We start from the raw sequence: 15,182 nt of genomic DNA on the forward strand, positions 1-15,182 counted from the left end.
AGATGAGGGGTCATTCAGCAGCCGCGGAGCAGAAGCCAGGGGGGTTGCAGTGACGTGCCCGTGAGCTCCGCCGGCAGCCAGCTGTGTCTGAGTGACCGAGCTCCGGGCCGAGAGGCTGAGGGCACCCCACCCCCGAAGTGGCCCGAGCGAGCCCCAGGCTCCAGGCCCCGATAAGCAGCCGCCAAGGAGTGAGCCGGTGTGTATCTGGGCGCCCACCCCCGGACACACAGAACCACCAACGCACCGATGTCTGAGGGCGTCCGCCACCGGCAGGGGAAGTGGTGGGGGAGATAGGCCTCCAAACCTTGGAGGGCCTGAGATGTCCCCAGAGAGGTGGCGTCTGATACCCAACCTGACATATAGACACAGACATACAGGCACACACAGATACAAACATCCATTCCCACCCTCATGCTCTCATATGCAATTACTCAACACTCAACCAACGTGGAGACAGACATAAAGAGACGCTGTACGCACAATCACTCTCCCCAAGCGTACTCTAAGCCCCGGGTCTGGGTACCCTTGCCCCTGGAGGGGGAAACTGCACCCAGACCCAGGTGGTGTTACCCTTTTCCCTGCGGTGGGGAGAAGCAGACCGCCCCGACTCCGCAGCAGCAGGGAGGCCCCACATTCCAGACCCCAGTCGGACAGCCAACTCCTCCTCCCAGCCCCCCCGCTCCAGCAGGCCGCAGAGAACGGGCGTGTGTGAAGACTCCAAACGTCCCTCCACCCGCTCGTATGTAGTGTTGATGCATGTGTGTTCTAAGGTGCATTTAACACCCAGGAGGGCATGGAGCTACCTGCCAGAGCAGCAGGTAAGCGCATAGCCCCTCCTGCTAGCCCTCAATGTCTACGTGTATTTAAAATTGAGAGGTGGGCAACGACGCCAGGGGTGAGGTGTACACCCTGATGGTAATTTGGATTCTGTGTAGCGTGCCCACCCCCAATATCCTATATGTATGTGTAATGAGAGTGTGAGTAATGTGAAAGTCTAAGTTGTGGGATAAAATTGAGGCAGAGGCAGCCAGAAGGGGACGGGGGGGGGGGGAATGCCTCCCCTGCACCCTGGTGACACACCCCTACCCCAAGGCCCTGCATGTGTGGGTGATTGTGGTGGAGCGGGAAGAGGGAGGCAGCTGGAGATGGGGAGGGAAGGAAGGGAGGGGCAAGTAACCCCTCCCTGGGGCCAGCTCCCCCGCTGACCCCAGTAGGCACCCCCATACTCTGCAACCCGCCAGGGAAAGGGGGGCCCAGGCCCATCCGGACCGGGGCCCAGTGCGGCAGCGCTGCCCGGCCCCACAGAGCCCGGGACAGTCCACCCGACCCCACCACAGAGAAAACTGCACCCATCCCATCATCCACTCATCTTCCAGACTACACAAGACAATAGACGCCCAGGCTGAGATCTTCCTCCACCTCTCCTGTATCTCCCCCTCCGGCAGAGAGAGTTCCTGAAGAGAGGAAAGCTCCTGCAAGATGTTACAACCTCCCCCACCAGTTGAAGAGCCCCCCAGGTGGCTCGATGCACCGGCGGCACCCTGCGCCAGGGCCGGGCCCCATACACCCACCCGCCCACAACCCCGGCAACACACCAACCAGGACCCAACCCCTGAGGCCCGGCCAGGGCCCCGGCCCAGAGACGGAACGCCCCCAGAACCTCACGCCCGTCCCGGACCCACCCAGGGGCAGCCAGGCTACCAGGTCAGTAACCCACGTCCGTCAGCACAGACCCTCGCCTAGCCCCGCTGCACGCAGCCACGAGGAAACCGTCACCTAAGAGCCAACAGAGCCCCTAATTGGCCATGACCGCTACCCCGGGTTGAGCCCCCCAAGGAAGATGCTCCTGGGGAACCCCCGATGCCCTAAGCCTGTCCCTACCCCCACACCAATCACAACGGTGAAGGCGGGACCAAACTATGACCCCCCACCCCCACTAGGTGATGGAGCTGATCAAAGGAGCCCAGAGCAATTGATCTGATGTGGTGGCAGAGGCTGTATCAAGACTAATGTAATCTAATAGATAATTTCTATATTGGTTAGAATTAAGATTATTTTTATTTTTCCAGTTCATGAGGACTGTTTTCTTGGCTATGCATAGTGCAGTGAAAACCATATGGGCTATATTCTTTTCTGTAGTGACATTATCTAAGCTGCCCAACAAACACACTAAAGGGGAAGTTGGAATGTTACATTTCAGACACTTTGATAAGTCTTCACATATCTCGCGCCAAAACTTCTGAACTGGTGGACAGAACCAAAGAGCGTGGATATAATTGTCCGGTGAATTGGTTTGGCAGTGTGAGCAGTTGTTGGTAGACGTAAAGCCCATCTTGAACATCCGATGACCTGTATAGTGCACTCTATGTAGTATTTTGTATTGAATTAATTGAAGACTGGGATTTCTAATTAGATGAAAGGTTTTTAAGCAAATCTGAGACCAGAAGTTTTGGTCTAAGTTAACTGATAAATCCGCTTCCCATTTTGCAATAGGAAGTGATATTGATTCATCTGTTTTAGAAAGCATTCTGTAAAATAATAACAATAATAATAATAATAATAATAATAATAATAATTCTAACAATGTTTTGACATTTTGTTAAAATTAAAAGTACGGTACAGTACAGTTGAAAATTGTAAAGTCAAATGAAAAAAGCAGGAAAGATTGTCATTCATACAGTTATTATGTAAATTGTAGGGTGATTAATTGTAAATAATGTTACAGATTTTTCCTGTTGTTTTCGAAGCAATGTGCCATATTACTGTAAATTAATATATTTTCAACATATTAGCAGTGTAACAATAAAAGCAAATCACCGTTTGTCAATTTACAGAAATTTAATATACATATTACAATCATTTACTCTTTTTGATTTAATGGTAATTTACCATTGCCATTTTACAGTTATTTAAGGTAATTTTTACATACATTTCTTAGTTACTAGTACTGTCAGAACCATTTCTCTATTTTGCAAGCTGCTGGTGAGGACGTTTATTTCTGTTAAACCTTTCACAATAAGACAGGTTACACCACATCCTCCTTTCTTTGGAAACACCACTTTCACATATGCAGTAAATATTCTCTTAAGACTGGTTTGTAACTTTGGTGTGAATTCTGGCTGGAGGTGATGTCTATTTCTCCTGATGGCTCCTGAAGGGCTCCCCACAATGCTTGAGCGGGGTGTGGAGTGACAGTTCCTTCACACCTGGTATCTGTAATCCACACTGGTTATCCTGGTGAGAGTGGAGGAAGCTCCCTCACACGATGTCTCCTGTTATACGCAGCACTGTCCATCTTTCTCTCTCTCTATGGCTACGTTCACACTGCAGGCGAAAGCGCATCAAATCCGACTTTTCTGACCCTATGCGGCCCATATCTGATCATGGTATGACAGTGTGAACGACACAAATCCGATATTTTCAAATCCGATCTGGGTCACTTTCGTATGTGGTACTGAATCCGATACATATCTGATGTTTTAGAAAGCGACTGCTGTGTGAACGGTCATGTCGCATTAAATCCGTCTTTTACGTCACTGACACAAGACAGACGCCAATTATCAGCGCCCGAGAAGACATCGCGAACGCTTCCTGGCCATCCAGTGTAGATGTTAGTGAAACTGTTGGGAACACAACGTGAACATTTTATTTGTACTGTATTTTCTGCAGATTCTGACAGAAATCTGCAGATTATCCTTTGAAGCACCGCTCCTCTAAAACAGCAGTAAGGATAATTATTAGATTATCTACATTATTATGTAAATAACAAAATAACTTAAAGCAAAAGTTGGGAAACGTAAAGTCCGAAGTCTTTATATTAAGGCCATCAGTCAAACAATACTGTTTGCTCTGGGTCTAAACAGAGCGCGTTGTGTGTGACGTCTTCTTTTGCGCGTGCGGGCCGCTTTGAGCGTTCACACTAGAGCGCGTTTGCTGTCGCATTTTATTTGTAGTGTGAACAAGCAGACAAAAAAAATCGGATTTGATCAAAAAATCGGAATTGAGCATTAAGACCTGCAGTGTGAACGTAGCCTATTTGACATAACTGTAGCCTTGTTGGGCAGGCTGGGAACAAGCAAAGAAGGAAGCTGGTGTACTGGTGTGAGTAGCCTTCGTCCCATTGGTAATTGCGCTGGGCTATATCCATTAGCCAATGGGGTCGCTCTTTAAGCTTTTTGCTTTGTGCAAATCTTGGACTGCTTGTTACATGTCTGAAACCATAAGCTGCTGCAAAGCCTTTGAACTGTTGGCTTGAAAACTGAGGTCCATTGTCGCTGTAGAGAAATCCCATGTCTGGAAAAGGTTGACTCCAAACTATAGCCAAACTGACTTTAGATGCACTATTTCCACAAATTTAGAGTAGTAGTCCACCAGAAGTATGTAGCTGCTGTTGTTGAACGTAAAACGATCTGCTCCAACTTTTTGCCATGGTCTCTCAGGGAGTTCACGTGGCATGAAAGGTTCCACTGGGTTGGTACGCTCTTTGATGCATTTGGTGCAGTTTTTCACATGTTCCTTAATTTGGCCACTCAGACCAGGCCACCATACTGGGTCTCTGGCTCTCACTGGCTCTCTGTCTGCATCTAGACATTCCCTGATGTCCCTCATGTAGGGCACTGAGGACATAGTGGCGCATAGCGGTAGGGATCACTAGTCTGATACCTTTCAGTAACAGATTGTCACGTACCGTTTTCTCCGTGTTGCCAGTATTCACACATAGTGGTCACTACAGTGGACAGCTATTCAAAGGCTGTTTTCTTGTCTTGTATTTGTGTCAGTGTTGATGGTACACTTGCACATAAACCACAACACTGGACACTAATGTGTCACTCCATACCAAATTCATAAGTCAAAATGTATGTTGTCCATCTAAGTGGACATAAACTCTTTAAAAAGTGCATGTTTAAAATAATGAAGTTCAAAAAAAAAATTTCATGCCTAAAGATGAATAAAAAGATTTAAGAAAAAAAAATCCTGATTGAGGTTGTCATAATTCATGCATGAATTAAAGGGTGAACTCATGCAGTTTTCAGCTAAAGCTGTTAGGGTGCCTGGGTCGTCGACCCAGAGTTTTCAGTTTTACATTATTATTGAACTTTGATTTTGATATTATTTATCATTTCGAGTCTTTTGGTTTCTTTGTTAGTGTTCTGCGTTCTGTGTTCGTTAGTTGCTCTGGCTCCCCTGTCTGCTGTATCCCCTTGTCAAGTCTGCATCTCTGTGTTATGTTTCCTGTTTTACTTTGAAGTCCGTGTCTCAGGTTATTGTATCAGGTTTTGCTTCCCCTGTCTCGTCAGCCCTGATTTGTCCCAGCTGTGTTTCCCTTCTGTCTCTCATTCACTGATTGCTTCCTCTGTGTATTTAAGCCTTGTGTTTTCCTCTGTCTGTGTCATGATCTGCCCTCATTCCATACTGTCTGTTCTGTCTTCTAGCCTGACTGTTTAGTTTTTGGTATTTTTCCAGCTTAGTTATGGTTTTCAGCAATAAAGCTGCTTCAAGTCTACTTTTTGTCTCCAAGAGTCTGCACTTTGGGTCCACCATTCCTGTCTGCAGACACCTTTCACATGACAAAAGCATAAAGTGCAGTGAAAAACGAGTCAACAGTCTCATTTACTTGCTGTGGTCTCTGATTGAACTGGGCTCTCGTAAATAATGTTTTTATAGGATCAAGATATGAATCCAAAGTGTCTGTTACTACTTGGTATCGCTGTCTTTGCATGTCCAATAAAGCTTGCCCTCATAGAATATCATCTGCATCGCCCCCCCATGCAATAGATGAGTGTGTTTAGCCTCTGAGCTAAGGTAAGCTCTGTATAAAACCTCAATATGAAAGCCAGAAAGTGTAAATGTGTTTTAAAATGAGCTTCTTTACCATATTTGATGAACTGCCCCTGTGCGTTCAACTCTTTCTGCACACCGTTATATTTGTGCCACAAAACCAACCAATCACAGACTTGGATGCAAAAAATGCTCTCTTGGTCTCCAATCAGCTTGCTAGCTACTGCATTCCGGAAACACTGTCCAAAGTGTAGCTAAATCCATTTTTGGTTAGTATGTTTAATTATTTTATTTAAAAAAAAAAAAATATCTCTCTCTCTCTCTCTCTCTCTCTATATATATATATATATATATATATATATATATATATATATATATATATATATATATATATATATATATATATTTTAAGACCATTGTTGGTTTCAATGTAGTTTAAACCAAACCACTCCACTGGATTGAGGTTGAAAATGTAAGGGTTACATGTATTGAACAGACAAATTGTATGCATTCACCTGCACAATGGTTGTGCCAAGGTAGGTCTCCCCGACAGAATGTGTTTCCCCTGCGTCGGGAGCACGCACTAGACTGTCCAAATCACAGACAAACAGTATCCCACATTCTTGATTTTTAGTTCACAAACACTTCTTATGATGACTAACTACTCCTGAAATTTTGGAGATGTTAGCTCTTTATACAGTATAGTTACAGAGGGATATAAATAATATCAGGTGGATCCTGGTGCAATTTGTTCCCCGTCCAAATCACGGACAAACAGTATCCCACAGTTGTTTATGTTTTTGAACCCATTTTGCACAGACAGACATGTTTTGAAGATTGTGTTGATAGTGTGGAAATAATAACTTGTGCAGGGGGAAATAAAGATGGTTTGTTTTTCTGTTACATCCACATGTACACAGGTACTTTTGAAAACAGAGATTTTCCGTTGAATGAAGATTTTCTTGTAAAACAAAGGGGGGGCCTAGCAAAAAAAGTTTGGGAAGCACTGACCTAAAACAATGTGAAATCCCATTATGAGATGAGTCATTCCTTTTCAATATTTGTACATGATTAAAAGAACATCAACAAAAACAAACATGTGCTCTGTTTAGGGAAGAGTTTTACATTGACTCTGAAGTATCTAATGTGAATGACACTGTCCTGTTTTCCCCTGACCAAAATGACTCCAATGTGTTATGAACAACACCACCATAACTGCTGTATCTGTAGTGTGTAACCTGTTGCATCATGTACTCATGACCATATGGGTTTTTTTTTCCTGCTTCAGGATGAGATGGACCTCGCCACAGTGCTCACAGATTTCCAGTGAACCCAGATGGGCACCAGCAACTCCTTTGTCGTAATTGCTCGATGCAGGCAAATCCTGCATAGTGCACTCTCTAAATCATATTTTGCTAAATATTGAATTTGTGAGTGAAATGGCTGATGACTATGGAGGATAAAGCAACAAATTCTATACAGCAGGAAAACTAACTGCTTGGTCTGTTGTCCACAACGGGCCAGGCCCTCGCTGTATCAACAGACACCTGTTCTCAGTGATGTGTGGCCAGAAGACTTCTCTTGACGATTTCGATGTAGAAGTCCTCATGGACGATGACATTAGATGCAACATAGAAAAGGTAAAGCTGTGTGCATGTTGAGGGGTCACTAAATTTTCATGAAATCCAATGCATAGTTTAACTCATGAGTGCAATGCTTAAACAAAATTATGAAGTATACTTAGTGAATGTTTTACGCATTCTTATTTATGGAGCCGCCTGATTTTCAAGGTTGCTAACTGTTGAAGTTGAGTCACCTTGGTGTCTGGATCGCGGGCTGTGGTATCCCAGACATCTTCACTGCCACACTGCTGGATCTTAAGAGAATAAGGGGTGACATTAGCACTGTGTGATAAGACCAGAATCTCATATCCTGATATAAAACATTTCCCCGCAGCACGCCGTGTAATAAATACTCACAAAGAAAAATATATCTAAAAATATATAGTTCCATGCATCGGTCAAAACACTTGACTCCAGGTACACGACGCCCAGCTGAAAACATTTCACACAAGTCGAGTTGACCAAGATTCACAAAATTTACAGAAAATGTAAAATTTTTGTGATTATATATATCGTTATCTGGATGAAAAAAGCCTGCTATAACGTTTGAGTCTAAGGTTTATTTTGAACACTTGATGGCTCTTTTTTGCTTCTCATCCGTAAACTCTCTCCTTACTCTGTCACGTGATTGTTGCGGAGGTGGTTGAAGAGGTTTGCTGTGTTTGAGTCTGAGGTGGGGACCGGTTTGCAGCATAATTTGCAGAGTACAGTTTTCTGGTCTGTGTCAGACTTTTCATAACCACACCATGTCCATGCTACAGAGGTAGTCCCTCATTTGGGAATAAGGTCCTTGATTTGTTTGGACTGGTCCTTCTGTTTGGAGCTACCTGGTTCTGCCTCATCTTCACTGGCCATGCTGGGATTCTCTGTGCCTGCATCCACGTGGTGACTCTAAGCGCCATTTATAGTTACTTCATGTTTTAAATCTGAGGTTATTTGTTTGATGCATATTCTGAAATTTGATGTTTGAAATTGATGTATTTTGTCATCAATTCAGTTTATTTTGAAAAATCTGAACAGGATCAGCTTTATTGTGAAAGGTTTATGTGGAAAATAAACAAGCGGACGGCGGAGCCAAATGTGAAGAAATGGAAGCTACCATCTGTCAGTGGGAATGGTGGGTTTTTATATACAGTGTCTGGGAACAACCCTTGGAAGCAATAAAATATTCGGACTATCCAAAATCCCTAGCCTTCTGAGAGCAGGGCCCTGTTTCAGAAAGCGGGTTTAGAAAACTCAGAGTTAAAAATGATACTCAGGGTTGAGTAACCCCGAACTGTCCAACTCGGAATATTCGGTTTCAGAAAGGCTGATAACAATTAGTTCAATCAACGCGGAGTTGCTTTAACCCCAAGTTAAGCGCGCACACGAGGATACATAAAGCCCTGATTAGTGGAGCACAGATTAAGCGAGGCACCATGGAGACGGAGGGAAAGAAGGCGCGGTCAATGTATTTTACAGCGCTTGAGGCCGAAATTCTGATGGCAGCATATGCCGATAACATGCAAATTTTGCAGAAAAAAAGTAACACAGCCTCAGCTGCAAAAGAAAGGGAGCATGCATGGCAAAACATAGCCGACAGAGTCAATGCGTGAGTGTTAATTTAAACATTGATCTAGGGATTTCCACCCATTTAACACGTTATTTTATCATATTTCATTTTATTTTTTATTTTATACATTTTATTTTGTGATGTGATGTGAGCGCAGGTGCAACCCAACAGGCCCCAAACGTTCCTGGCAGCAAGTAAAAATGAAATATAAAAATATAGTCCAAACAGGTAAGGTGTAATTGTATTATGAGCCATAGTGCTTGGTCTGTTTGTCCTATGTAAATCAATTGCAGTTAGAGGCTACATTAATTTTCTTTCTGTAAGCACTTATTGAAATTATCTGAGCACATTACAAGTACATATTTGCTTACTCTGTATGCTCAAATGTGACCCGTTATAGCCAACAGAAAAAAAGCGGAGGCCCGAAAAACAGTTGGGGGTCCTCCACCACCACCACTCACAGAGGCTGAGCAGTTGGCCCTCAGCCAAAACAGTGGGCGCCCTGTGGCTGAAGGCATCTCTGCGGGGACATCCTCTGAGTCAATAACCCCGCAAGACACAAGTGCCTACATAAGAGGTAAGTTCAAAATAATACATGATGTGCATACATCCTTTCTTCACAGTCACCTTTGCAGTGCTACTCATTCATTTGATAAACTCTTTACCATAATGAATGATTTTGTAGTGAAGTTATCTTCCTACTGATTTTGCCTTCCCTCAGTCTTGGTTGTCTTTGAGAGCATAATGACAATGAAGTGTAAGGTGATTGGTATATGTTTGTTAATTGCCATTTGGTCCCTTGTAAGTTATAAGTGACCTGTATAAACCTCATATTCTATCAGTTGATGGTGATGGTGTACTGCATCTGGTGCAGCCTCCTGTTGAGCCAGACCAACATGCAGTTGTGAGTACTCTTAATACTCCACAGATTATATGAGTTTACAGTAGAACAGCAATGTTGTTAATGTCTTTACTACAGGAGAATAATGAAGAAACATTGACAGCTGTTACAGAGGAGGAAGCAACAGAGACACTTCATGAGGTTTACATCTTACAATGGAAAATATAACAATTGAATAAAATGTGGTACTATAATAAAACCATGGACTTTCTATGTCTCTAACAGAGTGATGATGGAAATGCAGAGGAAGAGGGTCCAGCCACTTCTCCAACAAACCTTTCCTCAGTAAGATGTTCAGCACTGATTTACAACCAACCTAAGTAGGCATGTACTATGAATGTCAATGCTATTTCCTGTGTTTCCATAGTTCCCTGTAAAGCAGCTGTATAAGAAATATTTGATCAAGAAAATAACAAAATGCGACTTGGAAATGGAACACTTCAAGCAGCAGATCCAAAAGACCAAGATTGAGATTTTACTGCTGGAACATCAGTTAAGGGTGGGTGAAGTGGTCAGAGATGGACGAATTATTTCAGTGTTTGAACAACATAATAATATACTTATTAATACTTTGTGTACAGGAAATACAGGCGACCAATAAAGCCAGTTGAACACAAAATCTGTTTATTCTTCTTTCAACATGTTGAGGTGATGGGTCAAAGGAAATGATTGTGACATATGGTGTCTCTGACTGCTCTTCCATCTTGTCTGTCCGTGGGAGGGTCAGGATGTTCATGGTTTGGATCACTGCTGATGTTTGGTTCAGAAGGACAGTGTTCTCCTCTAATTGTGGCAATGTTGTGAAGAATCACACATGCCACAATAATGTCACATGCCCTTTCTGGGGTGAAGGCACTGGAACCGGGCCTTAAGCATTCCGATAGTCATTTCAACTCTGGCTCTTGTCCTGCAATGAGCCAGATTATATCGCTGCTGTGGGCCCGGTTCAGGGTCAGGGTAAGGGGTAAGCAAATAGGGTAAACATGGATACCCCCTATCACCAAGCAAGTAGCCAGTGAACTCTCCTAAGACAGAAGGATACACTTCAGTTCAAATGTCCCTGTAGCAATTGGTCTTTATATATTTTAAAGTATTTTCAACTCACCATATCCAAATTTTGTGCTCAGTGTACATTCACGAAAAATTTGTGAGTCATGAACAGAGCCTGGCCACTTGGCTTCCACATTTGTGATAATGTTGGCAGCATCACATATGATCTTCACAGTGCAGAGAACACAAATTAGCATCCATTACCATAATGAAATAATGTGTTAGTTTGAAATGCTACAGGGAACTATGTACCTGTACATTAATGCTGTGGAAAGACTTCCTGTTCACATAGTCTCCTTCATTTACTGAAGGGGCAATGATTGGAATGTGAGTGCCATCTACACAGCCAATCACGCCTGGGAACCCTGAAAATAAATGTAGAATTTAAGTAGTAGTTCAAGTATCACCACATCATGAATTAAGTTTTGTTCATCCTGATACCTGCAATTTTGTGGAATCCCTCTTTGATAAATCTTGTGGGTCTATGACCGGGGAACACCACAAACGAGTACAGGAGACGTTTCAGTGCAACTGTAACATTCCTGACTGCCCGACAGACGGTAGCCTTGGAAACGTGCTCAGCGTCACCAATATTATACAGAAAGCTCCCGTTTGCAAAAAAACGAAGTGCAATACAAATAATATGTACAGAACGGAGAGAATGTCCGCGATGTGTCACATGAGCAGTATAAGCCCTGAGGATGTTATTCAAATAAATTATAGATTGTGCTGAAAAACGGTAACGTTCACACAGAAAATCATCAGGAAATGATAAAATGTCCAAACGCGCTCTAATCACTCTCTCCCGGCGGAGAGCTCTGCGGAGAATTTGGGCTTCAACATCTACTGGCTCTTCAAGGAAGGGGCACGCCATGTCTGACACTTCCTACAGTCAGGTTTCCGACAAAGAGGCGGAGAAAGTCAGGGTTAGTTGAAGTAAACCTGCTAGGGGGCAGGTTAGCTTCACGGAGTGTGTCGTCATAGTAACTCACTCAGCATTAATCTAAACTCGCTTTGTGAAACCGAAAACCCAGAGTTTTCGTTAACTCAGGGTATACTTACTCAGAGTTTGCACTAAACCGGCTTTCTGAAACAGGGCCCAGAAGGCAAAAAAGTTTTAATCTTGCCCTTTTTAAAAAAAATAATTATAATTGAAAGTATTATTAAGTATTATAATTGAAACAAAACATTCTACAACATTTTTTTTCCAAAATGATGGGTTTTATCTCTAATAATAATTGCCTTTAGCTCATCGACTGTCACTCCCATGTTCTTTGCTTTGTGTTGAGTATCTTCTGCTTGTATTTTTCTCCCCGTGTTCTAGGTTCATTCATCCTGACCTCAGGAAACTCACCTGCCTGCCTGCTCTCATCACTCCAAGCCTCCCCACATTCATGCTATCTGACTCTCCCAACAAGGAACCGAAATCGCTGAAATGAAACATCACTGTCTGGCCTACATTTTTAAGCCTCAGTTATTGCAAAGATCATGACAGGATTACATAGATGGCACGTTTATAGAACCATCACTCTACAAATGAGCTGTATATTCCCTTTTCATTAATGTGAAAGGACACAGCCACCAGTGCTTCTACAATGTTTGTTTTTACAACTGGATGAAGGGTGGTTTAACTAAAGTCACACATGGGGGGTGGGGGGTAAGGTGAGATTTTAAATGACTTCAAGATACGTTCATTGGACTAACTCAGAAGAAGAACATTAACTCCCCTTTAGCTGCTTCAAGTAAAGAGTGGGACGGAGTTGAGTCTTTGTAGAATGTGTGCCGGGTGTGTCGAGTTAAGGAAAAGGCCAGATCCAAGTATGTTCACAGTTGTGTACCGACAGTGAAGATGTTACGTCACACAGGATTTCCACACATTTCTAGTCTTGTGGTTTGACTCAGAAATAAAAAATACAACAATAATAATAATGATAATGATAATGATAATAAGTATAATACGAGAATACAAGGGACACCTTTTTCCATTTCTTAACATTAAAATATTTTCTCATATGCTCCCTACTCACTCATGAATGTGTGTCAGCATGTAGAATTCTTAGTCTTACATTGAGTACTTTAGTTGACATGTGGGTGCCCTCTAGAGGCCAATACATATATTACTCATACAGGTCTGATTCCAAACTGCATAGATGGTTTTTACACATGCATTTTCAAAGGGCAAAAATATTGTTGAGATCATTTTGAATAGAGCAAAACTGTATTTTGATCAAAGTTAAGGTCTCCACTTGTTTCAGCAAAAGCATTCTGTCGTTTGTTTGCTTGATTAGTCTTTAAAGACATCTGTTTGCATAGTGGGATTAGTATACAAGTAACATCCATGACAAGGATTGGTACAGAATAGATAAGAATAACTAATCACCTGGCAGCAATTAGTGTGGTCTGCAATGGAATAACAGCATCTTATTTAATAGCAGGAAGAACTCCCAAATGGAGGACTGCAGATAAAACTAAGGAACACAAAAGAAAACCGTCATGAAGTCGCAGGCAGAAGGACGAAAACAGGATTGCACCAATCTCCAGGAACACAAACACACACATACAGTGACAAGTTCACCAACACTGACTAAGAACATGGTAGACAGCAGGGGCGAGATTTTTTATTTTATTTTAACCTATGTCTCCTCACCTTGAGGTTGGCAAGTCACTTTTTGGTGGTCAGTTCTCTCAAGCATCTCTTCCTCAACTGACATCACAGCCAGGTGCTGGAGCCGCGACACTAAAAGACCTCTCACAGCTACAGCTGCTAACTGAGTTTGTTAGGGCAACCTGAATAACAGTTTTCAGTGTGGGGAAGATCTGATTATCCAGAAGATGTTAACATATCTGGAATGGCACCAGCCTCACTCTTGAGCTTCAAAAAGCTTTTGGCAACCGTGACTTCCTCTGACTGAAGTTCAATATGGTAATGCAGTGCCCGGGCTGACAAATGAGGCTCAGACAAGAAGTGGTTTGAGGTTGGACTACACACCTGAATCCCATTAAGCAATTCCTGACTAACACCAGAAAACACTGGGTTTATGCTTGGGTTCAATATCGGCACATGCACATAAGACAAAATAAGCAGCTTCTCTCATTCCATTTCAAACAGGACAGTGGTAACAACAGCAGGCTACGCACAAAACCTTTAAGTTCTAGATTTTAAATAGGCTGTATACATTTCAATGGGAGCAACAGGACGGTCAAATGTCTGATTTTACCACAGAGTAGGACGGATTGTAGGTAGGGTAGTGTTGGGAATAAATAATTTTTCAGTGCGTCAATAATGCTATGCTTTTTATAAATAAATGTTATAAAGTTATATAGTGTAGTATTAAGCTGACACAGCCCTGAAAAAATAAAGGCATGAGACCATGTGTCCTTGGGGAGTAAAAAGCTGCAGACTCTCGCTCACACGTGCCTGGGACAAATGTAGGTAAAAGGAGACTATCTCTAGTGAAAGGTTACTGAGACACCACCATTTTGAAATCCGCGGCAGCGTGTTGTGCAGGGCGCATCTCCCTTCTAGAAGTAATAAAGCGTTAAATGGTCTACTGAGCAGTGTTTTGTCTTCCGTCGGATGCCTCTGAGGAATCAAAAGAACTTGGTAAAGTGTTGATATTAACAGTAGCAAACATCATCGGAAAACACGTTTCCCACACTGCAGGTTACCTGGTGTAATGTTTTTCAGCTAAAAAGAAACATGGTCTGACTCCTACCTAACTATATAAAGAGCAACTGAAGGTTAAATGCAGCTGATATGTCCTGTTTTAAGCCAGGCACTCACACCTCCGCTCCGCTGCGTGTCAGCCACCATCGTTCTGGCAGAAAGGGCGCTAGACCCAGAGTAGGGGAAAGGCGAGCTGGAACAAACCATTTGGTTCCAGCTTGGGGGGGGGGGTTATCTGTACTTTGGTTGTTAAAATGTTATGTCTCAACCAAGTACTGTATGGTTTTAATATTTTTAGTAGTGTGTCACACAAACAGCAAATATTGTCAAAAAAAGTAAGAAATCTTTGGGGGCACTTCAGCACCCCCCAAAAATGGGCTAAAAACACCCCTGGTAGACGGTGCTTCATATATGCTGAGGGTAAATCAACGGGATAAGACACAGCTGGGGAAAAGAAGGTACAGGTGAAAATCAGTGACAATGCCAAGTAAAGCTAAAAACAGAGAGTACAACACACAAAGGCCAAAAGAGGAAATAACAGGGAAATATTTATCAATGGAAACTACACAAAAAGTATAAGACTGATAGAATTATTTTGTACAACAGTTGTGA

The 15,182-nt window shown here is 42.9% G+C and overlaps 1 protein-coding gene and 1 long non-coding RNA gene across 2 annotated transcripts; one reads left to right on the forward strand and one right to left on the reverse strand.

The window, feature by feature from the left end:
• Positions 1-9,058: 9,058 nt before the first annotated feature.
• Positions 9,059-10,494, forward strand: LOC112843746 (uncharacterized). The gene is made up of 5 exons (XR_003216230.1): positions 9,059-9,529; positions 9,795-9,856; positions 9,932-9,994; positions 10,079-10,138; positions 10,221-10,494. It is a non-coding gene; the product is annotated as an uncharacterized LOC112843746 (long non-coding RNA).
• Positions 10,495-10,609: 115 nt separating this feature from the next.
• Positions 10,610-12,193, reverse strand: LOC109197046 (putative nuclease HARBI1). The gene is made up of 4 exons (XM_019352079.2): positions 11,345-12,193; positions 11,156-11,268; positions 10,959-11,070; positions 10,610-10,878 (listed from the first exon to the last, which is right to left on the reverse strand). The coding sequence occupies exons 1-4, from the start codon at positions 11,775-11,777 to the stop codon at positions 10,682-10,684; spliced, it is 855 nt and encodes a 284-aa protein (XP_019207624.1). The 5' UTR covers positions 11,778-12,193; the 3' UTR covers positions 10,610-10,681.
• Between the last annotated feature and the right edge of the window lie 2,989 nt (positions 12,194-15,182).

The sequence above is a fragment of the Oreochromis niloticus genome, linkage group LG23 (genome assembly GCF_001858045.2).
Source record: "Oreochromis niloticus isolate F11D_XX linkage group LG23, O_niloticus_UMD_NMBU, whole genome shotgun sequence".
Classification (NCBI taxonomy): domain Eukaryota; kingdom Metazoa; phylum Chordata; class Actinopteri; order Cichliformes; family Cichlidae; genus Oreochromis; species Oreochromis niloticus.